This window comes from Perca fluviatilis, chromosome 5, assembly GCF_010015445.1.
Source record: "Perca fluviatilis chromosome 5, GENO_Pfluv_1.0, whole genome shotgun sequence".
NCBI classification, from domain to species: Eukaryota; Metazoa; Chordata; class Actinopteri; order Perciformes; family Percidae; genus Perca; species Perca fluviatilis.
In genome coordinates, this window is record NC_053116.1 from 10163002 (window position 1) to 10187426 (window position 24425).

A 24425-nucleotide genomic window follows, 5' to 3' on the forward strand; every position below is an offset into this window, starting at 1 on the left:
CTCTCTCTCTCTCTCTCTGCAGGACTTGCAAGTGACTTTGCAAGGCTGCATTTAGCCCCACTACAAGTACCAAGTTTCGGAGCGCACAGGAGCAAGTTCGGAGAGTCGATATTTTACGTACCTGCAAAAAACACACAAAAAAAACACGGGCGAAAAAGGATTGGTTTTACCTGTTGATGAAGTCCCTCCGGGTGTGGGACGCAGAGGAGCAGTCGGGTTTCTTCACCGAGAAGAAAAGTCTGAAAAGAGCGCAGGCAACACACCTCTCCGGCGGCCAGGAGGAGTGAGGGACCTCGGCTTTTTCCTTTCCCCCGGCATTTGCAGCCTGTGCTGGGTTGCTGGAAAATGGGCACTCCGACCACTTCGATCTGTGGACTTATCCTGTCTTTGATACTCACATGCCAGCTGGTTACTGTAAGTGAGCTCAAACTTTGTCTTTTTGCTTTTCACTTTTAAACTCTCCACTGTGGATTTTATGTTCCATGCACCCACGAAACTGACCAATAAAACCATTCTATCCCCCCCCCCCAAGAAGTCAAGTCAAAGTTACAAATCAGGGCTTTTATGTCCTATTAAAGGCACACACAAAAGTGTCAGGCATGTGTTGACGTTACTATTTATGTTCAGTAAATAGTGTGGTCTGCTGGTGCATGGGCTGCTCACAGGCAAGTGTATAACAGATGCCGGACCACACAGTCATATCAGCATACATACTGTAAAGATGCTTTTAAAAGTAATATGACAAACTAGAAGCTGCTGTTGAGTGAAGCTGGGCTAAGTTTGTCCATAGAAACAAGCTATTCATAGTCCCCCCTCAACTCCTAAACCTGCAGGTTGCCTACTACACTGCATGTTCAATACATACAGTATGTATGGGGTTGGCTTGATTTTGTGAGCTAAACTTATATGAAAATGTACATTTATTACTTTTGTTCGTCCTTTGTGTCCTCCTCACTCATTCCGATTGACTTCTTTTTGTCTTCTTAATAAATCAGTTGTGGAAATCCTTCAGAATACAAGTTCCATTCCACACTCTCCATCCAGGACCTACTGCAGTTGGGAGAGTGCCCCATTTTGGGAGTTACATCCTCTGCTTCTATTCATTCTGCTTTCACTATTAATGCAGTATGCTGTATGACTGCAACTAACAATTATTTTCATTGTTTATTATTTTTTTTCCAATTATTCGCTAAATTAGTAAGTTTATGAAACAAGTTCTTGGAGCCCAAGATTATGTTTTCAAATTGCTCATTTTGTCCGACTAATATCCCAAAGCCCACATGTATTTAGCTTATAATGCTATACAACAGAGAAAAGCAGCAAATCATCACATTTGAGAGGCTAGAAACAGAACGTTTGGCATTCTTTGCTTAATTAAAGGACTTAAATGATGAATTGATTATCAAAATTGTTGCAATTTCACTTTCAATAATCAATTATGCCAGCTCCAGTATGCTGCCCATGCACTGTTGGATATTAATTATAGCGTTATTATTGACAACATAAGATGTTTTTACTCTGCTATATCTGTGGTATGAATCAGATAACGGAGGACCATTGGCTTGCTGCTGAGAATAGACTCCCCACCCTGTAGAAGTCCCGTCTGGTCTCTCACCTTTATGCCCCCCAATAAACAGAGCTGTCATGGTTGAGATATCTGAGTCCTCTGTGTTGATTTGATCTGGAAGGAAAGCCTTTTTGAATGATGGGACATTGATGGCAAGCAGACATAAATCTTTCACCTGCTGGATATAGAGTGCACGAGCAGTAATATTCCAGACGTTTGGAAAGCCAGAGTGTTGATGACTTCCAGGTATATTTAACATCCTATCCAACATGCTATCGAGTGCAGAGCCTTTCCTGCGGGTGACGTGATCTATCACTTTATGCCACTTTACAAAGTGGACACAGAAGGTGCATTACCTGCATTGTCAACGGCAACCCACGTTATGTATCATCGATCTACAGAAGCTATCCAGCCCCCCCCCCCCACCCCCACATCCCAAGAGGGATATCATCCTCTGTTGTGTCATGACACTGGAAAGTAATAGGAGATGGCCTCAACACTTTTACCACAGCCTTGATTGACTACTAGGCCAACAATACCATCGTAAATGAATTATCTGGAACCACAAGCATCTGTTTCTTGCATTATGACTTTGAACCGCAGCGCCACAGCAGGCCTCTTGATTCAATTAAGCACGCGTACTGGTGTTACTACGGGCTCTACTTTCTCCACACTGGAATGTCAGGGTCATGCGCATCAACTCAAACAATCAAAGTCAATAAAACCGCTCGATGGGTAAGAGCTCTGCGTCACAAATGAGTACCTGTATCCTGCTGTGAACCATCAGTAGCACTGGTGTGAGAAACGATCCGAGTCAAGTATTTTTACAGCTCAATATTCAATAAAAAAAAAAAAAACACTGTACAGACGGCTACTCACAAATCAGTCTTTGACTCCTGTTTAGGTCTGCACGATATGAGGAAAATATGTGATATATGCGATAACGTTGTTGAATATCGCGATAACTCTATTACTTGCGATAAATAAACAGATATTAAAGTAAACTCAGTTCTGCTGATTTCAGTATTCTGCCAAAATACAACATGTTGCTTGTTGAATTTAAAACTAATGAAATCATTTCCAACATTCTTTTATTGAAAACATTGAATTGAATTTTAAAGGCACCACTAAAAAGTGCAGTTTTCTACTGATACTTTCTTTTAGCTAACATAAAAAATCTCTGTCTTTCGCCATATGTCACAGCCTTTCGCGATTTGTTTATTGTCAGTTGATATAGATCGATGACGTTAAAAAACGATATATTGTGCAGCCCTACTATTAGAGTTTAACAAGCGGAAATGGATTGATACGGCCGATGGTCTTTTCTTATAGTCTTACTCAATCGTATAAAAGAGAGTGAGGCCACTTTGTTTTCTGATGTATGACATCAGAACTGTATGCCCCACTGCTGACACTTTTGGCTCAAAGATCTCTCCCAGTATAGACTGTCACAAGTGTCCTTTGACTTCATTGGGGGTTGGACTGGGGCTGGGGGAAGGGCGGCCTGGATTCCTATGACGATATAGTCTGCGGAGCGTGTGTCATTGGCGTATATTGTTGTCCTCTCCTGTGTGCAACTCAACCCCTTCATTCGCTGCTAAATGGGATGCAGCAACAGTTTGACGTGATGATTTATTTAGTCTATGCTGGGTAAAGCATCGACCAGGCGAGGTGGTTTGTCTCTCTGAGTGGCGCCTTGTCGGTTCAGGCCCTGGCTACCTGGTGTTTTAATCCCCCATTCAGAGTAGATGAAGACTCTATGGAGTTGCAAAGCACAGCAGTGCAAACACCAACTCCACTCTGCAGTTTGAACACTAGGGAAGGTCTGCCCCCTCCAGACCCATTCACATAATTGCTTGAAGACTGGGCTCAGTAAACATCACATTGTTGAATTAAAGCCCCGGGGGAGAGGCCATCTTGGCTGATGGGACAATGCTGCACTGAAGTGGCTCGACCCCTCCTCAAGCACATTGGCACATGTGGAGTGCAGGCCAGCAGGCTGGCATTTGTTGACTCCGCAGTGAGGTGTGACTTGGGCCGACATAGAGGTCAGAGAGGTGAGGACTTTGAAGCGTGATTTATGGTTCTGCGGAGGCTCCACGCAGAGCTTTCGCCGTAGCCTACGTTAAGTGGCCTGAAGTTTATACTTGTGCGTTGGTGTGTGCGTCGAGCCGGCCTGTATGTGTGTGTGTGGGGAGTGTGTGGTGGAGCGAGGGAGAAGTGAGAGAGTGACGGCGATTAGCTACGGAGCGAGTAGCGACTCTAGAGTCCTAGTGAGAGAAACAAAGTGTCTCCCCTGTGCTTTCTGACCACGGTGGGAAATCTGTAGCAGGAAAAGTTCACCCTCTCCTTGATTTCATGTTGTTAATGGAGACGGAGAACCAGGAAATGAGACAGGGGAAATGCAACGCTGCCAAGACACGACGTGCGTCGACGTGTTGTTCCATTTTTCGCGAGGTGCACGTCAGGCTACGGCGTAGGGTCCGGCATAGGTCCGTGTCTCCACGTACCTACCCACGTAGCCACGGCGTAGATTTTACACAGAAGTATATATCACGCTTGAACCTGACTCTGTGTCTCAGTTCAGCGGGGGTTCCTCAGGATTCATTCACAGCCAAGATTAGCTCCCACTGCACGGATACCTAAACTTTTCACTTTTAATGTGTGTGTGCAGTTGCACATTTCTTTTTTTTTTAAAAAGTGTTCTCACCATTTGACTTCACATATTACATGTTTTACATGTCTTTGTGCAGTGCCCTGATTAAACAGGAACAGCATTTATGGTTTCTGGTTTGTCTGACCTTTTTTTTGTTTTGTTCTTTCTGGGGATATTCCTCAGTTTCAATAGTTCCATTGGATAGAGAAGCTGAAAATGAGTTTGTGCTTCTCCCCCCTGCAGAGAAGTGAGCCTACGGTTGGTTTTGGTGCAGCCTATAGCTCTGTAACGGTGGAGGAGCACACCCATCTGTGCCCGAATTAAAGGAACACAGCCTAGTGTTACATTAATAATGATGCGGTAGTGTTTCATATGTTTACTACCTTCTCGGCAGCCATTGGTTTCCATTTATTTAACGGAAGTAAAAGTCTATAAGTTAACATCAAGTCTGCATTCATTGTTGTGAAAGTTACATTTCTGTAAGTGCAGGCTTTTCAAATTGTATTTACATCTACATAGCACAGGAATAGTGTTTAAAAAAATAAAAAAGGTCAGCAGTAATGTGTGAAGTAAACATGATTTACAATAAATGAGCTAAAAAATGCTAAAATATTGGTATGTTCTTTAAGGATCCACTGTGTGGCATCACCCTAGGCCTGGGCAATACGGCCAAAATCTTCTATCCCTAAATAGGTCATTTCATATCTGGATAATGATATATATCACAATATAGCATGGTTTCTGCTAATTTAATAAATAAATAATCATACTTTGAAATAACCACATGGTAAAGCCTACTTTTGTGTCCTTTGTGAATTAAATACTACACTTTAGTGCAAAATGAACATACGACATGCACGGATCAGTACGTAAAGCGTCGTTCAAATTACATAAATGTTGCCAAATGTTGTTCGGCCGCTGTTTTTTTTAACATTATGGAAATGTTTTCATCGTTTTTTTTATATAATCAATGCAGGCATTTTCTTTGACATTGGTCCAGTATTAAGTAAGACCGCTGCTGTTGGCAGGCAACGAAACAATCTACAGTCTAAGTTATAGGGCAATTGTGCACCTTCCATTTGCGTTCACAAAACACGTTTTGCCGCTGACAGGCTCAGATTATTTTTCTAAGTGTCTGACAACATCATGGAAAGGATTTCTAAGGAGGTCGACCTTTCTGTTAAAGCGCAAGATCCTTTTTTAAACATAAAAACATCTGCGAAAGTGCGTTCGCTAAAGCCACCAGACATGTAAATAAACAGTAATTTTAGCATTGTACAATCCAATTCTTTCAAAGTCGACAGAACCATGGTTTCCTTTAACCTCAGTTTGATATGTGAGCTGTGTTGCAAATTAGGACTTTAGATAGCAGAGATGCATCAAAGCCTTAAAGATACATATCTGTTTTTTTCATCCCACCCTCGCCTTACACACACACACACACACACACACACTGAGGCTGAGTAGTGTTGCACCTTCATGCCCAAAGTCGCATCCGTGTCGGGCAGAAGAGCCGACTCCAAACACAGCTGCACCTCAGCTGGTACAGCCGCAACGCTGTGCATGTGTTGACATGAGCGCACATACTCTTTAGTACCTACTGCCTGTTGTAACTAGAGTCCCACTCTTTCCATTCAAACCTCTTCACACATTTACGTTTTCTCCACTGAAGCATATGTCCGTGGATGGCTTTTGTTTCAAACCACAGTTTGCCAGATGTAAGTGTCCTCCTCCGAGCGGTCTCAAGCCTCTGTCAGGTCAAGTGACATTCTGAGATTTGATCTTTAAACTTTTACGTATGCGGAATGAATTGGAAGTTTGGATATAACTCTTTTAAAGGTAATACATTTGAAGCCATCAAACCTCTTTGATTACTCCGCCTGGCTTTGATTATCTCTCTTTTGATAACACATCCAACGCACCCCCGAACGCCGAATGAATTAAAAATGTCCTTGTTCTTTTCTCTTTTAAACATGTCTGTATGATCAGCGGTGTGGAAGCAGTGCAGTCTCGTGATTAATGGTCACCCTTCAAGTAAAAAGGCCCAGTATGGGCCATCATCCGACTTCCTGAAGTGCCCATGAGCAAGATACTAAATCGCTTCCAATTTCTGGATTTTGCTCTGCAGTGACCCCTGTAATCTGACCTCTTTTGCAGTGTGGCAAGTACTTGTGGGAGGTTTCCTGGCAAGAAGCACTGAGGCAGTGTGTTCACTTGTTGTATGATGCAATTGTTCATATTCAGAAGTAGAGAAAAATTGAGAGCAGACAAACCAATAAACATATGCCCTTTGGCCCCCTTTTTTTGAAAACCTGCTTGAAGTATATATCGCTCTTCATTCCTGTGTTATGAAGCTGCAGGTGCAATAAACCCAGCAGAGTTCATGTTGAGGTCACAGGATGTCTTGAGGACGCGACACAGTCTACACAACGAGCAATAAAAAAAACAGCTGATGGGCAGAAAGGATTTGTGTTAGCAAATCCCAAATGTCAGATTCCCCTCACCCCCCCCTCACCTCGTTCAGTCAGTGATTGTATGAATAGTTTTGGAAATGTAATATTTTTCTGAAAAATGAGAATAGAAATATATTTGTCAAAGTTTGGAAAAAAGTCAGAATTGAAAGTTGGAATTCACTCACTTTTGCCAAATGAGGGGTTTAATGCTCGAGTACGGCTCTTATTACAGCCCCGTGCGCGCCGCCTCGGCATGTTCAGAATTCCAAAGAAAGATCGGAGCTTGTATAAAGAATTTTGGAATTTGAATGATATTCTTCTGAAAGTGAGAAAAGAGATGCATTTTGTTGAAGTTTGGAGAAGAACTTTAGAATTTGAAAGTCATTTTTGCTAAATGAGTGGTTTAATGCTCGCATGAATGTCAGTGGTCACCCTGCTCCTCCGGAAACAGTGGGGTTTAACTCTTAACACGAGTTGCTTAGCTTGAAAAGACGAACAAAAGACTGTAATGGACTGTTACAGACTCCTGACTGATTTCCCATCTTTAACAGCCTTCTTCAATCTTTTCACATTGCCCTACTGGGCTTTTCCCCAGGCTGTACTTGGGCCGGCACTTATTAGAGATTCATTGAAATGCTAAGTTAACTGTATTGCACTTTCCCTTTGAAGGTGCCGTATAGTTGTCGGTGCCCTATTTAATCTGCCATTGTCTTTGCTAGTGGCATTGATGTAAAGTCACTTTGGCATTCTGCTTTTTCCTCAAGGGAGCTGCTGCATTGTCTTGTGTGGTCCCTCCCAACTTATACAGCTACTCTGATGGGGGTTGCTGCCCTTAACACCTAATACGTTTTTGTGTGTTGTGAACAGAGTTGATTTTTTTTTTCTCTCCAGTTTGCTAAAGGAATGCTATCATTCTTTTTTTCTTCTTCTCCATTGTCTTTTAAAACCAGGTTTTGACCCTGACATCCTGTGAAGTGTTTATAAAAAAAACAAAAAAAATCCCACCCTGGTGTCTTATCAGAGCTGATGATGTCTCGGAGGCTCCCTGAGACCAGTAGCACCCTGCCTCCACTTCCTCTCACTGTACGACAAGTCTCTACCTGTTAAAATCAGAAAGGCTGCCATCTTCCCGAGACTTGAGTGTAAACCTTAAGACGATGCAAATTCACCTAAGCTGTTGTTAAACCCTTAATGTTCACAGAGGGAGGTCGGCAAGTGGAGTTTTGCAGGCGCAGGGTGTAATGGCTCAGTGAAAAGTAAATACAGGGAAAACACCGGCTCTTTCCCCCCCTTTGCTCACTTTTAATTAAATTCAGGAGCTTGTTCGTAGGAGTCTGCTGCTCTTCAGGAGCCTAATTAGCCGATGACTTCACAAATTAAAGATTTATGTTTTTAACACTGGAGCTGGTGAGCTAGAGTTGGCAAAGTGATAACATTGAAAACATAGAAAATACAAACGCGTATGTAGGCCAAGCAGTCAAACAGTTATTTTAGAAAGACATAACAGTCTGATTATACATTTCTTCCTTATCATACTTGTAGGGCTAACTAGCTCTACACTGCAATACAAGATTGAGAACAATGCTGTTTCTTTATTTCCATTTATTTCCATTGCTTTATCATGAATATTACAAAATCCAAAGTTTGCTGTCTTGGCTCCTAAATGGACAGCAGAAAGTCTACACATTTCCACTGCGGGCTAAAAACACTTCTCTTCCGACTGCACCTTGGCTAAGAAGATGATGGTTATAATAAAAAAAAAAAATTGCACTTAGATTTTGCACTTACATGTGGCAGGTTGACTTCTTTGAAGCAATGTAGGCCTACTTGTTCTATGCGATTCTTGCTGTTACCTTCATGGTTTAATGCACTTACTGGAAGTTGCTTTGGATAAAAGCGTCTAAGCTAAATGAAATGTAGGGATGCTCCCTCTTAGTCGATTAGTCGACTAATCGGTCGTTTTGGTCTTAGTCAACTTAGATTTCTTTAGTTGATTAGTCATGTTTTATGCTTTTTTCATGCTGAATGACTTATTTCCAAGAAACGTACGAGCACATCTCTGGTAAACACAAGAATTAAAGTGGAGCTTTTGCATGACTCTTTGCGGAGAAACTCAGATCTGTCGATTAAATCAAATAATCGATTTGTCGATGAATGAGTGTTAGTCGACTAAGAATTTCTTCAATCGAGCACAGCCCTAATGAAATGTAACGTAATCACGAGCTGGTGAGGATGCTGCCATTTTGTCTGGGACTTGCAGCTTCAGCCTCAGGGGCCATCCACGCGGAAACGCTTTTTGGTGCAAACGCACACGTTTTGCATCGTTTTGGCCGATCGTCCAAACGAATCCTGTAAACGCACTGCCTGAAGACGCACTTTTTTGAAACCTGTTCCCAGGGTGAAAGGTAGCATATAGCTAGCTAGCTAGCTTGTGTTTGGTTTCTTCTTATACGGTCTGTATACAGCGCGCAAGCATGCTCCGCCTCTTCTTCTCCGCCTCTTCTTCTCCGTTTTTGGTGAATTTCTGCAGCAGAAACAGCGCCACCTATAGGCCTGGCATATGAAGTAGCGTGTTGAGTCATTTACAAATGGATCCGTTTGGATGCTAATTTTCTTGGAACGATGCCAGGGAAGATGGGGGATTGTTTTGGTATGTGTGGACGTGGCCTCAGTCTATTAGTCCCATATCATATACTGTACTGTATGTAGCCACCAAGTGCATATTCAAGTCCCCCCTTTTACAAGATTCTCATTTTAAAACAGGAAACATTAAAAAGGCAGCCAGAGACAGTGTTTTCAATCACAGCGACAGTAACTAAAGAGGAGGGAGGGGGGGCTGGAGGGCTTAGTGAACGTCAATTTGGGGTATGACGAGTTCTTGATACCTTTTTTGACCTAATGCAGTCACAGACATTGCAAATCCCACAGCGACAGGTAAACTACTACAACATGTCTTCAAAATGCCTTTAAAGCCAGCGTTAAAATTCCGACTGACGGATGAGTTCAGGTCCCGAGTACTGGGCCTCGGGCCGTGCCCCTCAGGAGAGACGGGAGGACCAGTCTGGTTTGTGTTATATCAGCAGGTGTTCCACGAGACATAACATCTCTTTCTCTGTGTCATACACACATCCACACACTCGTGCACTTTGTGTTCTCACAGAAATGTTTGCGTGTTTTACGCTCTGTCCATTCCTCTCTCTGTTCACTCCTGCTAGTAGCTTTTACAACCTGTGAATCCTTGCACGTTGTGCACGAGCAGTAAACCAGTATTTATATCGTAGTTGCTGTAGAGAAGTCTTTTTTTTTTTTTTTTTTTACCCACCGGCCTGATCGCCTGTTTCAACGGCAACGAGGAAAGGCAGTTTGGACAAGAGATTTGCTCCATGATGAGATATCTTTAGAGCTGAACAGCAAATGGGTTTTGTGGCTAAGAGGTTGCCGGCGGCCCATTGTTTTGGTGCACTGGCCTTGTGATGCTCTAAAATGTTTGTCTCTTGCTGAGTCACCATCCTGTTGGGGAAATGAAACCTGGAATAATCTACAGGACAAGAGGACCCCACTTCCCCTGAAGCAAAGTTTATTCAGGCTTTCCTGTGTGCAGTTTAGATGTCCTGCTCTATATATGCTGAAAGAAATAACCCGGTGTATTTGTTGTTTTTTCAACCCCCATACACATTTTTTTTCATGTTTATATTTGAAAATCCCTGTAATCTGTAGTCATTCTGCATTCATATCTCAACAATCAAGTCTTTTTCTCCTCTACGTCCTTAGTCTTTATTCATGCAGTAAATGGATGGATGGATGGATGGAAAGACTTTAATTGATCCCAAATTGGGAAATTTCAGTGCTACAGCAGCAACATATCAGACACACTATACAGAATATGCAAGAAGTAATAATAATAAATAGGATAGAATACAAGAACAAATATTCAAAAAAAGATATAGAAGCAATACAGGTTATAATTTCTTGCACATCGAGATCTACTTCATTTAGAGTGTTTGACAGCTGGTCATAGAGTGGTATTAAAGCCGCACAGACAGTTTTCACAAGTTTTTTTTTTATTTTTCGGAACTTGGCAAGTAACAAGCTGGAACTAAGGATTAATGAATTCCCCTGGACCTAATTATGCCAAAGTACAAGCCCTTGTTTTTATTTTTTTATTTTTCTCTCTCAGCTAAGATTTGCTGGATTTCCTTCGCAGTGTGTTTCAGCTGAGCAGAGCTGCTTGGTTGGAAACCTTTTCCATTTCAGGTTTGCTGCTTTTGAAGATGCATGTTCCATGCCGTGGGCCAAATTGTGTTGTAATGGAAAAAAAGTCTTACACACACACACATTCACATACTGTATTTTTTATGTAAAGAAAATATTGCTCACAACAAATCACAGATCTCAGGATAAATGATAAATGAAGCAGAAAACTTGCATCTGTTATTCAAGTTCTGCAAATGTAAATCTTGGCTGCATCAGAAGTGACACTAATACAACCTAATTGCTTGTCATAATAAAACAAATTGTATAATATGATGTAATGTAGAAATAAAAGAGAGTAGAACGGGCATTCCCATTAATATCAACATAGCAGTATGGTCAGAGTGGCGGCCATTTTTAGCCTATGTGTACCGTTGCCATTCAAAGACCTTTTATCTTTATGAAAAAAATCAAATCAAAAAATCAAAATTCTCTGATTCACTCTTCTTAAATGTGAATATTTTCTATTTTGTTCACTCCTCTGTGACAGTAAACTGAATATCATTAAGTTGTGGACAAAACAAGACATTTAAGGACGTTATCTTGGGCTTTTTTCCCAACATTTTTCAGTCTTTTCTGACATTTTATAGAACAAACAACTAATCGATTAATCGAGAAAATAATCGTCAGATTAGTCAACAATGAAAATAATCGTTAGTTGCAGCCCAACATATTTCTTTTGTTAAATCATCAAATTCTATTCATTAAATGACGAGCCAAAACGGCACCATAACCGCTAACAACAATTGCCATTTTCTATTTAAAGGTGCTGACGCACACGGCCGATTATCAGCCGTTGGACAGTCAGGCGAGGTCAATGACTCGAATCTGTTCGGTGTGTCCCGTGCCGTTGTCCGTCTGGGGGACTGTCGGCGTTCATTTTGGCCGACCTGACATGTTCAGTCGCCGGCAGGGCAGTCGGGACTCACCCGGAAATGGGAGCAGAATGAGCGTGACTAGAGTCTCTCAAATTCTGATGAAAATCTTTTAAACTGACCTTTGTTGAGCTGATTGATTGAGATTCAGCAACTGCATGGCCTATTTCTCGCTTAAAATGTTTTCAGAAACATGTTTCAGTGAACTATTTTAGTACAATTTGAGATTGTATTCTGAACGGCCGCCATGACAGTCTGGCTTTGAATTTCCGGAGAAAACAAACCCATGTGACGTGTTCATCCAGTCAGCTGCCGGTTTTCATTTCTTGGGCAACAATACAGATTAGCGCCGCCTGCTGTTATAGAGATGTATTACGTCTCGTCTCGTCTCGTCTTTTTGGTGTGTTCTGTGGCACTTTTTGGACCTCGGGGACGCGACTGATCATTTCCACTGGCTTTTCTGCCGAGGGTCAGCTGTCTGATCAACGTGTAAGCAGATTAACTTGTTACGGCAAACAGTTCAATGTCCGTTCTTCTATTTCTATGGTTGGACTGTTCGCTAAGCCCCTCCTTCCTTACAGTTGCTATATCTGTCAAGAATAGGTAGTAGGCTAGTTAGCCGGACATGTTAACATTTACAATTAGATCAGACAAACATGCTGTTTAATCAATTTCTTACAGTAAAGTTCTTGTGTTTTTGTTTCTGAAGGGCAAAAAAGGAAACCCTTTATATAGGATGTATCGCTCCTTATTACAGCCCCATGCACACCACCTCGGCATGTTTAGAAATCCAAAAGTTCAATTGTGCTAGTTTAATTTATTATTTATTTAATTTGGATGTGTGTTACGGTTGATATGGTATTCATGACAGTCTTGCTACCAAAAGATGGAGGGTGGTGTAAAAGCAGTACACCAGAAAGTTACTTCTGTGTGAGACGTGTGGGGAATGAAAACCATTGATAAGAAAGGAATGTGGACCCTTTTTTGGTGGTTGAAAGTTTCAATAGATTAAAATCACTGCTTCTTGTATGCTGCTGGAAACCATGCCCATTGAGCCTTTGGATAATTTCGAATAGACTTCCCTTGAAACTGTTCCAGATAACTATCAGGGAGAAGCTGAGTGAAGGATTTCAGATTGTATCTTCTTTCATGTAGAGTATTGCCAACTTAGTACAAAGAAATGCAGAGACTCCTTAACCACCATGCTGACTAAAGTAGCTTAGCATCCGTCATGTGCCCAGAGGCTTGGCAGTATGCGAGTCTACCCGGTACCTGGCAGGCCTAGTGAAGCTGAAGGTTGGCCTTGTAACACAGTTGGTAAGGCAAGGGGAATTTCTGTGGTTTTAGACTAAAGTGGATGTATATAATTTTCTCTCCACCCAAACCATCTGTTGATCCAGTAAAATGAGGAGTCCTCTAAAAACTCAGCTTAAAAGGCTTGTTTATATGCTTCTGAAAGTTGCAGTTTACTGTTTGAGCGGAGATGGCAGAGATAGAGACACCAACGGATGAGATCTGTTAGAAAAAATATATACTCATTTGAAAGAACCTAAAGTTCATCATTGTGTATGTGTCACATATCTGACATAGCAATATATAACTTCTGTAGAAGCATGAGTCAGCCTGTGTTCTCAGCGAAGACATAAACTTTACAGTAAAAAGCTGGTGACCACCAACAATGCGTAACGCCACTCGAGAGACTTATGGTAGCAGCAGTTGCTTTGCATTGCATTCTTTTTTACCTCAATGCACAATTGTGTATTTGTTGAATTCTGACCCTCATAAGTCCACTTCAGATGTCTTTCCTTGATCTCTTTTTATAACCATGTGAGGTACATATATTTGATGTGCTTATCTAAATTACAGATCTTGGTTGGCCTTAATGTTCTTCACTAATCATCAGAGACAGTGAAGGCCTCACTTTTCAGTTTGTCTTCATGCAGGCAGGAACTCCAGCCAAGTCAGGCAATTATTGCTTTAAAAGGGGTAATTAAATGGTTCTTCCCTTGAACTGAGGGCCAATGTGATTTATGTGGACTGTGAACACATAGAGGAGGCTCTTTCAGCTGTGCCAGGACGAAGGGGCCCTGTCTTCCCTACCAGGCTCCACCTGCTGCGCCTCTATTATGACCCTGTCATGGGTACTAGGGGTGTAGATGGGGGCACACCGGGGCTGACATTTGGCACGAATGCTAGACTGCAGTCAGATTCTCTGGCACGGACACCAGTCTTGCCTTTGGGCACATGGATAACCTCAGTCTGTTGTTTCACCAGGGCTTTCCTGGTGCAGGAATAATGGAAAACAAGATTTGAGGGAGATAATAGAAGAACGAGAGCAGAGTTGTTTTTTCATGCCTATTTGTTTTTTAGAACAGGCCGGCCAGACGGGCGGAGATTAGGGTCTGATCAGCCCTGAATGCTTTGTCTCTGAGGGCAAGTCAGCACTATTGCTGCAGCCCAGAGCTGGAGCTTGTCCTTCTCATGCAATATACCAATAATATAGGTCTTGTCTGCATAAAAATATGACTATTATAAATGTTGCGGTGCAAACGTTCTCTGTCTCTCTGATAGGTCTCTGATAGGTGTCGGGTCAAAGGTAATCCCTGTAAATACATTTCAGAAAAGAAAAAAAAGTCTATGTTGCGCTTTCCTTTGCATACACGCAACTAAATGTCAACTTAGAAGCTACAATTCTTATGCTCAATGTAAAATATGTGTATGGAAGTTGGCACGTAAGGTCTGATTGGCACTTTAAAATGTGTTGCATGGATCAGTGGAAACAGATTTTTCCACTGAGTGGTGGAATTGGAAGCATGAGCTGTTGTGTTCTGTCTGTAAGACATTTTAAAGAACGCCTTAACAATCAGTGCGTTTACGTGCACCGAAGTAACCGGGGTGGCGCTCTGCCAACGTACTGTACAATTGGTCGGAATATGGCTTTTTCTTCCAGTTGACCTTTGTCAAAATCACAAAAACTTGGAAAGCAAGAAAAAATATGTCTCCTCCTCCGTCCAGAAATGGGTCTTCTTGATTGTACTTGCCGTGACGAAGTCCTCAGTGGGTTTAAAGGTTTAACGCTCGTGTTGTTGTTGCTGTTGGGTGCCTGGTTAGGGTGTATACATGCACCGATACCCCGGTTACTATAGGAGTTATTTAGGTCTGTTAACCAGGGTATGAGAACTCTGATTTTACCCGGGGTGTTTACATGGCGTTTGCGAAACCGGATATTGCCTAACCCAAATATAATCAAGGTTTTACACTGCATGTAAACGCACTGAATGAAACATAGGGGAAGGGATAGCATTCGGGCTGCAACGATTAATCAATTAATTGCTTTAGTTGTCAACTTTTAAATTAATCGCCAACTATTTTGATAATCGATTAGTTGGTATGAGTAATGTTTTTTAAGACAAAAGTAAAAATTCTTTGATTCCAGCTTGTTAAATGTGAATATGTTCTAGTTTCTTCTCTCCTCTGTGACAGTAAACTGAATATCTTTGAGTTGTGGACAAAACATATTTGAGGACGTCATCTTGGGCGTTTGGGAAACACTGATCCACATTTTTCACCATTTTCGGACATTTTATAGACCAAACAAGTAATCGATTAATCGAGAAAATGATCAACAGATTAATTGACTATGAAAATAATCGTTAGTTGCAGCCCTAGATAGCATTCACTAGTCAGTCATTGCTCATCCTGCTCCCACCCAGCCCTCTGGACAGGAATACTTGGAATTAAGTTGAGTATTGGCTGACATGAATACCTTAAGATTTACTTTAAAAAAAAAAAAGTAAAATAAGTTATAAGTATACAGGTATAAGTTAAGTAAAATAAATTATAATGCGTTTTATTTTTAAACACTTTTATTCATGTAAACATACTCTTGTATTATTGCATATTGTCTGAGACAGCAAGGTTTTACTGTGACGAATTGTCAGCAGAATGAGTGATGTAACCTCACTGGTGAAAGCTGAGTCTTAAATTATCCCTTTTCTGCTCTTTTTCCCCCCCCCTGAAAGGTCATGAACTGGCTTGTGCTGGCATGTCCATTAGCACAGTGATGCGTCACACCTAGAGTAGACTGCACTTAGTTTCACTGCTGTCTCTCGTATACCTGACTGGTTCACTTCTGATTAACCACCGGAGCTCCGTGTATTTTCTCACGAACACATGGGGCCCCTTGCCTATAATTACATCTTATTATAGTAGGAAATGGATCCCTCACATCTGCTTCCAATGAATGGCCAGGTTAGCCCTCCTGCTTTCTTGTGTTATTGCATAAACTCCTGGCAAACAGATGTCTTTGTAGGTGTACGCACACCTTCAAATTAAAGCCTGTTGTTGAATTATGAGGACAGGTGAAATTCGCCTGTCAACTGTTGAGGGGAAGATACTCCCAGACTTTGTTTATGGTTGTCAGATGTCGGGCCCACGGGTTTGTTGTGTAGTTGGTACAAAGCCAAACACCTCTGTATGACTTAAACGTGGAGTGTTATTAAAGTGAATTATCTGGTAAAGTTTTTTTTTTTCCCCCCCTGCAGCATTTGTTTGGATTTAGGTCACTCTAGAAAAAACAAAATCACAAAATTGCATGGTCCTGATTGCAATTGCAGCCCATTTATTAGAGACCAACCACAATAGGTTGCAATAGGAATGCAGGCCATGTGGACGCTGGTGTTTTGGGTCCTTAAATAAGGACTTGTTTTTATACTTTTGGAGTGATAATGTCTTTAAAACTTCACTTTTAGTCAGGTATAATTAATAACTATTCAAGAGCACAATGTATCTTCTTAAATCATGTTATGACGACATACAGTATGTCATTGTTATGTTTAAGTATTAAACATACCAAACATACACTTGAATTCATGAAATAACGGCTCCTGTTTAATTGACCCACCTTTTTTTGGTTAACTGCTGACTTTTACATCCTGCTCCTGGCTAATTGTAATGGGAGCTTTTTACAAAGCACAGGACCGGGATCGTTAAAAAAAGCCTGTGCTTGCAAGGTAAATGTCTGCAAGAAATGGCCTTTTATAAAGGTTTGTGTTTCCAATTAGCTACCCAATGGTGGGGTTATTAGTCAATAGTTTATACACAAACATAAAAGAATATTATGGGGTGTCTCCATTTCAGTCATTTTGAAAAAAATTTATTTGAAGTGCAACCATCTTTTCTATTTAAGATAACGATTTACCCAACAGTATAATTGTAACTGCACAATATATTCACACTTTTTTTAGGTTTATTTTAAGTTATAACTGTCTGTGAACAACCTTTTTTGTTTTTGGTGAGCAGTTAATACTCCGATAAAGGAGGTAAAATAAAAGTGAGTGGTGCAACACCGCTAACCACTACGATGGCTTCCTCCATTTTGGACACTCTGTCTCTCCCTTCCTTCAATGGTCCGCAGCATTCAAGTCTAGGCTTGCTATGGGTCAACGGCATGACCTCTGCATAATCAAAGTTAACAGAAAGTTAAAGTTGACCCAGACAGTATTTTGCAGCAAACCTTCACCATTTAGATGCTGGTGTGTGCTGTGAATGTACAGTATGAATATTTGGCATTAGGTCTGCATCATTTTTATACTATTTGGATATTCTGTAACTGTTTTGTCTTGTTTACAGTACACTGTAGTGAATGCTGTCTTTGCATTTAGGTATTGTTTAGCTGTGAACGTGCAGGCAGTTTATTTTGGGGACTATCTTGTGGAGGAAGGGTAAGTGAAGTAAAGGAAGTGTTTGATTTAGCTTAGGGATTTTATCTGGCCCTCAAAGCTTAAGATCCAGCAGGCGTGGTCCTGTCTGGGGGAATTCCTTCCGTCATTAAGGCTGCTGTCAGACGTAATGAAATGCTATTTTATTTCACAGATACACATACAACCAGATGAGCTTTGAATTTAGATATTTATTGACTCATTTTATGAATCTGTCATGAATGAATCTTTTGAAAATCAATCTATGACTCATGACAGTTGAAACCAAATCACAACCGGCTATTCATTCTGTGTAATAGACTGGTGAATGATCCCTGCAGGGAAACAGTCTAGACAGGAAGATTCCCAGTCTAGGTGAGTTAATATACTGTAGGTTATTTTGCTGATAATCAGTAATCAAATACAGAAAGTCATAGCTTTTATGCATGACTCATGGTAAAGTGTTTTTAAGTCTTTAAGTTAAACAGGATTAGTGACGAGACAGGAAAATCCATTAAAATCAATAACATGGTACCATATACACTCAAAATTTAAAATCATAAAATACAGTGTTTTTGCACGTTTTACTCATGTATTGTAAGATACTGTGCTAGACTTCATTTACTGCAAAACTGTAAATAATGCAGCTAAAGTCGGAGACGTCTTAAGAGGCTCTTGTTGAGCCCCTTGTTGACCTTGGACAAAAGTAATAACAGGACTTCTGTTTATCTCCCATCCAGCAGCTTTCCCCCTGGCCCTCGTTCATAACCATATCTTCATCCTGCACTCTCAGTTTGCTTACCCAAAGTCTGCTCTGAGACTTAACTTAGGTTTTGGCTGGCTTAGATTTCCATACTTGTTTCTAAAGTTGGAGGAGTTGCAACAGTATAAGGGACTTCTTGTGCAAGTGTTCAACTGTTAAAAAAACAGCTGCCAAAACTTCTTTAAAGTTTGAACCAAGTGACTTTTCTTATAAATGATTCTCATTAACAAGGAAATTTAGAAAGCGTATAGGCTTACAAAGATATAGATGTTAAATATGGAAACGATGAAAATAAGACATGAACCTAATGGAATGGCCAGTGGTTACCCCTAAGTGATGTAGGTAAACTTATCCGATTTAAAGGGTTTGGGTTTTCCGACCATCCAACAAAAGCACTTTACACCTGGAGAAATCCAACCTCTACATCACTGGGATTCCCGAGATCCTTCTTCTTGAAACAGCCTCCAGAACATAATCCGGTTCTTTGCAAGTGTCCTGCCCCTTGATCCTTTGTCAGGGGGTGACAGAGGGAGTCTGAACCAAGGGTTTAAAACTGTGAATGGAGAGGGTAAGAGACAATCGCAATGAAGGCATTTTATGCCGACAAAGTGGGCACCTGGTCCCCTCTCACATGCTGAGCCCAATAATTGGCTTCAGGAATGTTCACATTTATCTGCTGTAGGGTATCGTTAAAGAAGTAAAGCTCGCTGGCTTTTTGGAGGGTGGTTAAGATTTGCCTTGATCCTTGGGTTGGGGGAAATAAATGACTTCCTTCACCAAACATAGAAGACAACCTGCAGGAAAGTCCCTTGTTAGGCCAAAGCTTAAAGTCCCGTCTCTGCTAGCCAGAGTGGGGGCGGATTTGCTTCAAAACATTCATGTCTATTTTTGGTCATTAACAATTGGACGCTGTCAAAACAAAATTGCTAAATCACTATTCTGGAAGACGATGAAGCAAAGTAGTATAGTATAAACAGAAAACTGTGTTCTGTGTGCAATATATTCTAGCTGAGTCACATTCTAGTAATCTCTGAGGTGCGCGTTCTCACTGTCAGGAGCTTACCAACTCGAGGAGCTCTCGAGTCGTGTGCTGTGCAGATGTGGGTGTGCCGGTATGCTGAGCAACAGTTGGCTGTTCCTACCACCACTCAGAGCGTTTTCTGAAACATGGCTTTCTTCAGTGTTTATTGGTTCTTGCCCAGGCCTAACCTCAAATGGGGAGTTGAGGGGGTTGCCAACCACAGCAGCAGACGGCCTACTGTGCTGAACCTCTGGAAAAAGCATGTGTGGTGTATAAGATTGGGGAGAGCCTTGCACAAAAGCATCTTTGACTGTTACTGTAATAGCTAAAAGCTCCGGGGAATGTGCAGTGACTAGAAATCCCTAGAAGTCTTTTAAACACAGTTTGTGGCAGGTATATAACACGTTACTGCAGTTGTGCTTGTTAAGTACAAATTTTGATGCAATATAAATGCTAAGGCATTTGTAAACTTGACTTTTCTGAAACGGCACACAGAGGTCTAAGCTGGGTAAAAAATAAAATAAAATTGATTATCAGATTAAAATCGATTTTTAATTTGATTGATGCGATATCAATTCATAAAATCCAGAATCGATCTGTGTTTGTATCACATGAAACTTGAAGACCTAAGGAATCCATTGGTACCAACTATGCTTCTCGGGAAGGGGGTTAGGAAACGCTACATTTTGGTGAGGGAAAAACTGGCATGGCCATTTTAAAAGGGGTCCCTTGACCTCTCTCCTCAAGATACCTGAATGAAATGTCACTCAATACTGACTGTAGAGTCTGTAGAGTTACACTTTATTGTGTTGACTGCTGTAGTGTGTTCATGTTAAATAAAGAGTACATTAATGTAACTGCTTTGGCATCAATTCTTAATGTAAACATTGATACGTTTAATAATGCACCAGGTTAGAGGGAACCTTGTGCAGTTGTAGGATCTCTTTCATATCCATGCAAAATTGGTTTTGCAGCTGAAATATCCCAAATGAGCATTGAGTCGGAATCAAATCGGGATCTTGTGAATCGGAATTGAATCAATTCGGGAAATCATTGGCGATACCAAGCCCTACAGAACAGGCCTGCACGATTAATCGTTATAAAATCGCGATCTGGATTCACGATTTCATTTTTAAATGACTTCGATTTTATTTTTATTTTTTTCTCCTTCAATGAATTTATTGAAAGCATTTGACATTGACATTAACATGTTTTAATTATGTAAAGACATGTGCAAGGAGTTCAGATAGAGCCTGTATCAGGGCCATATTTAGTTCAATGTGTTATATGTCACTATTTTTGGTAGCCTACTGTACTTTGGCCAGTATGTACTTTATTTTCTTTATTCATTGAAGCTTCTATGTTTACAGGCTTGTGGTGATGTGCATCGGCTATAGGTGTCAAAAAGAAATCTATGATTAGTACTGCCAATTTGTTTTGTGTTGTCATGGTTCATGTGTGCAGTAAACATTACAGGAGAAGGACTCTAATGAAGATGTAACCTTACATCGAAACGTTAGTCACTGTTATGCACCTTAAGAAATAAAACCATTAAGTAAGAAGACATCTGCGTTGCACCGGCAATTTTTTGTTATTCTAAACATTACACTTTGTAATAAAAAAAAGTGAGAAAAAAATCGTGCCAGAGAATCGTGATATCAATTCTAAGCTAAATAAATCGTGATTCTTATTTTCCCCCGAATCGTACAGGCCTACTATAGAGGTCTGGAGACTCCCCCTCTGTTCTGTGCTGCACCCACTCTGGCTGCACGGCCTCTGACGGAGGGTGTAATAACACCTGCAGCTAGCAGCTCTTGAGGTATTTTTATCTCCCCCTGGAATTCCACCTCTGTTCTCCTCACAGATCTCCTGTCTAAATGTACTACCAGTCGGTGGTAGTCCTTGACATAGATTGCTACAAGTCAAATGCTTAACTACATTTTCTTCATTCTTGCTGACATTTTACGGCATTAAATCATTGTTGGACCCAGTAAGGCCTGCATACAGTACAACCTTCCATGCTCTAAACGAGAGCTGCATTTTGTTTCAGGATGATGTAAGCCACCAGCAGCTGTTGAATTAATGAGGCAAACACGCCTTTGGATCTGAATTTTCAGCCTTCCCCAGTTCTCCGCAGCCTGGTTTGGAACAAAAAACAAAATAACAAGGGTGGATGACAGATAGGGCAAATACACAAATGGCTTTGTGTTTTCTGCATGTGGAATTGGCATTCTTCTGCCAAAACATACTGTATGTAATGTGGCAACAGCTGAGGGCATTCATAATAGAGTTATTTGTAATGACCCATAACTGTAATATATACATAACCTTAGATGAGGTTTCAGCCATCATACTTTCCTACGTCTGTTGTGAAGAAATTGGTTTTATCTGCATCTGCAAGAGAAAGAAGAGCCAGTGTACCGGGTGTAACCTCGGTTTAGGCACAGATGGTCCACCTATACTTAAGATGCCCCCCCCCCTCCCACCATTAGTACTGTCGGTCTTTGCAGTTAATATAGTGTTCATACTTTCCCTTTGCGTTGTCCCTTTCAAAGGATGTGAGGTTTCTATCCAACTCTACATGCTGTACTATATGGACATGAAACAGAAAGAAACTTTAATCTGACAGGTCAGGTTCACTGCCTGTAGTAGTGACTTCATGCATAATCAGAAAGCAAAGCCTTATTAGAACTAAGCCATTAAACTGCAGCAGCTGTGGATGCTGTTGTTTATGCCTGAAGACAAAAAATGAGTCCCATCATCTTTTTTTCTTACTGTAGATGTGGATGACCCTCCACTGCAAAGTACCTATTGTGAATGGTTCTGCCCAGTGTCAATACGTTCTATATTTATTTTTATTCTTTGACTGTGGGTACCCAGCCCATGATACTCACATGGGCATTTTTTTTGGGATGCTTAAAGATAAAAGAATCCTTTTTATGCCTATCTGTGTGGGCAGTGATGAAAGCTGACGTTTTCTCCTTGCCCATGGATATTTTGTGCGGTTTTGCAAGTGAGGCCAGGCCAGATCGGATCTCTCCTACTCTGTTCTCTTGTCCACGCCCACTTTTGGCTTTCCCATGGTGCACGGGTTAGCAAAAAATAGCTGTCAGGTAATTTCCAATGGGGAGGACGAGGACTCTTTGAAAGACAAAGATAACCTCTGAATACCTTCTCTGCTTCCTCCCTTTGATGATTTTTGTCAACATCAGGCTGCAGTGTCTTGTTTGCTCTGCAGCGCAGAACATCTGGCGAGGGGCATTTCTATTATGTTTATATTAAACAGCTGAGAAAGAATATTTTTGTTCTCGCAGCCCATCACTTCTGTGTGGACTGAATTTTGTTTTTAATCCCGCCAGAGCTAACACAGAGTATTATTGAAAAAGTTGTGGGGGGAAAAAAGACTTTGATGTGCAGATGGCTCCAAACAAAGAGATTTGTTCAGTTAACAGCAGGTTTTGTTGTGATGTTATAAGCTCAAAGTGCATCTTGGGTTCCCAAACAAAGACCGTTCAAAAGTCCTGGTTTGAGATGCTCAGCATGTTGGAACTGCGTTGCGTTCCAAAGGCTTCACCATGGTACCCTGCCAAATCCCAGTTAATTATGAGATCGCCATCCCAAATAGCATGACCTTGGGAACTGGTGGGAAGTGGTTTTACCAACATGAAATGATTCCCTCCGGATAGGACGCCTGGAAGGTATTCTCTCCCTGGCCAAAGGGCCTGGATGCTATTCTGTTCTAGCAAAGTTACCATAATAAGCGATCTATTATTGTAAAAATTCAAATGATTTGTTTTTGCACCTCAGTGGAAAGCTTTGCTACTAACTCTTAAGGATCCAATTTGTTCTAGAAATGGTTGCATAAGCTGCGTACTTAGAAAGATTTTGTCTACTTAGCCTACTTTTCCCACACAGTGTAACCATGAACTAATCAAGTATGATACAAGGGGAGGAGGGGTGATTTGACAGACTGAGCTAGCTCTGGCCTGTGATTATGTGGGACAATGTGAGTGTGGCCAAGTCAACAGGTGGTGTCAGATTAGTTGGTCCTGAGGTGAGAATGAGCGAGAGAGAAAGGGAGGAGAGTAAATCTAACACTGCCGCTGCCATCAGTGTAGGGAAACCAGAGCCTAATCACCCAGCTGCTGCTACTTCCTTTACTTCCTTTAGCTTTAAATCAACTCTGTTATGTTAAAAAAATGCATTTCACATTTTTAGCTACGCTAGCAGCATGGCCCTCAGTCTGTTGGTCCACCACTTGGGTCCAAACTAAAATATTTTAAATAACTGTTGCGTAGATTGCCTCGAAAGTTTGTACTAGGGCTGCACAATTAATCGCAATTGTATCGCAATCGCAATATGGACTAGTGCAATATCCAAATCGCAGGGCGCAATATTTGTTAATGGCAAAATATGTGTCCAACCATTCTGAATGAAGTATTGTGGTGCTGCAGAGACGTCCCGGCCTACAAATCCTATCCTACAGACTAAAGAAAAAAATCTTTGTTTGGTACAGATCCTCACAAAAAATCACACTATAATCATTCTAATTTCTTTCAATGTTAATTTTCAATGAAATTGAGAATAATGATACAAAAACGATCATTCCCTCCAATATTGTGAATCATATCGCAATCGCAATATCAGTCAAAGTAATCGCAGTTAGATATGTTCCTCATATCGTACGGACATTCATGGTCCCCAGAGGATGAAGCCTGATGACTTTAATGATCCCCTGACAGTTCCTCTAGCACCATTACGAGGTTGACATTTTTAGTTTAAAGTGATATCTCCCTACAATTGTTGGATGGATTACTTTTTGAATTTGGAAGAGATACTTAAAGGTGTGTCCAGAGGATGAATGTCCTATTAGAGGATCCCCCGAACCTTTCATCTAGCACCTATAGCAGGTCATAATCTTCACTTAAAACATTTTTTAAAAACTGTATGATAATCGCGCCTAGGGCTGCAACCATTTTTTTTATTGTCAAATAATCTGTCGATTGTTTTCTCGATTAACCAATTAGTAGTTTGGTCTATAAAATGTCAGAAAATGGTGAAAAATGTCAGTCAGTGTTTTCCAAAGCCCAATAAAAAACATCCTCAAATGTCTTGTTTTGTCCACAACTCAAAGATATTC

At 41.0% G+C, this 24425-nt stretch overlaps 1 protein-coding gene across 13 annotated transcripts in view; it reads left to right on the plus strand.

Annotated features, from left to right (window-relative positions):
• hspg2 (heparan sulfate proteoglycan 2) overlaps nt 1–24425 on the plus strand; it is a 125139-nt gene continuing 100714 nt past the window's right edge. For 11 of the 13 annotated variants that reach the window (XM_039799814.1, XM_039799820.1, XM_039799821.1 and 8 more), the window contains exon 1: nt 1–414. In XM_039799814.1, the coding sequence (XP_039655748.1) occupies nt 346–414 (69 nt within the window). In that variant the 5' untranslated portion in view covers nt 1–345. The remainder of the gene's footprint in view (nt 415–24425) is intronic. The other 2 variants (XM_039799827.1, XM_039799828.1) reach the window with 1 other exon arrangement.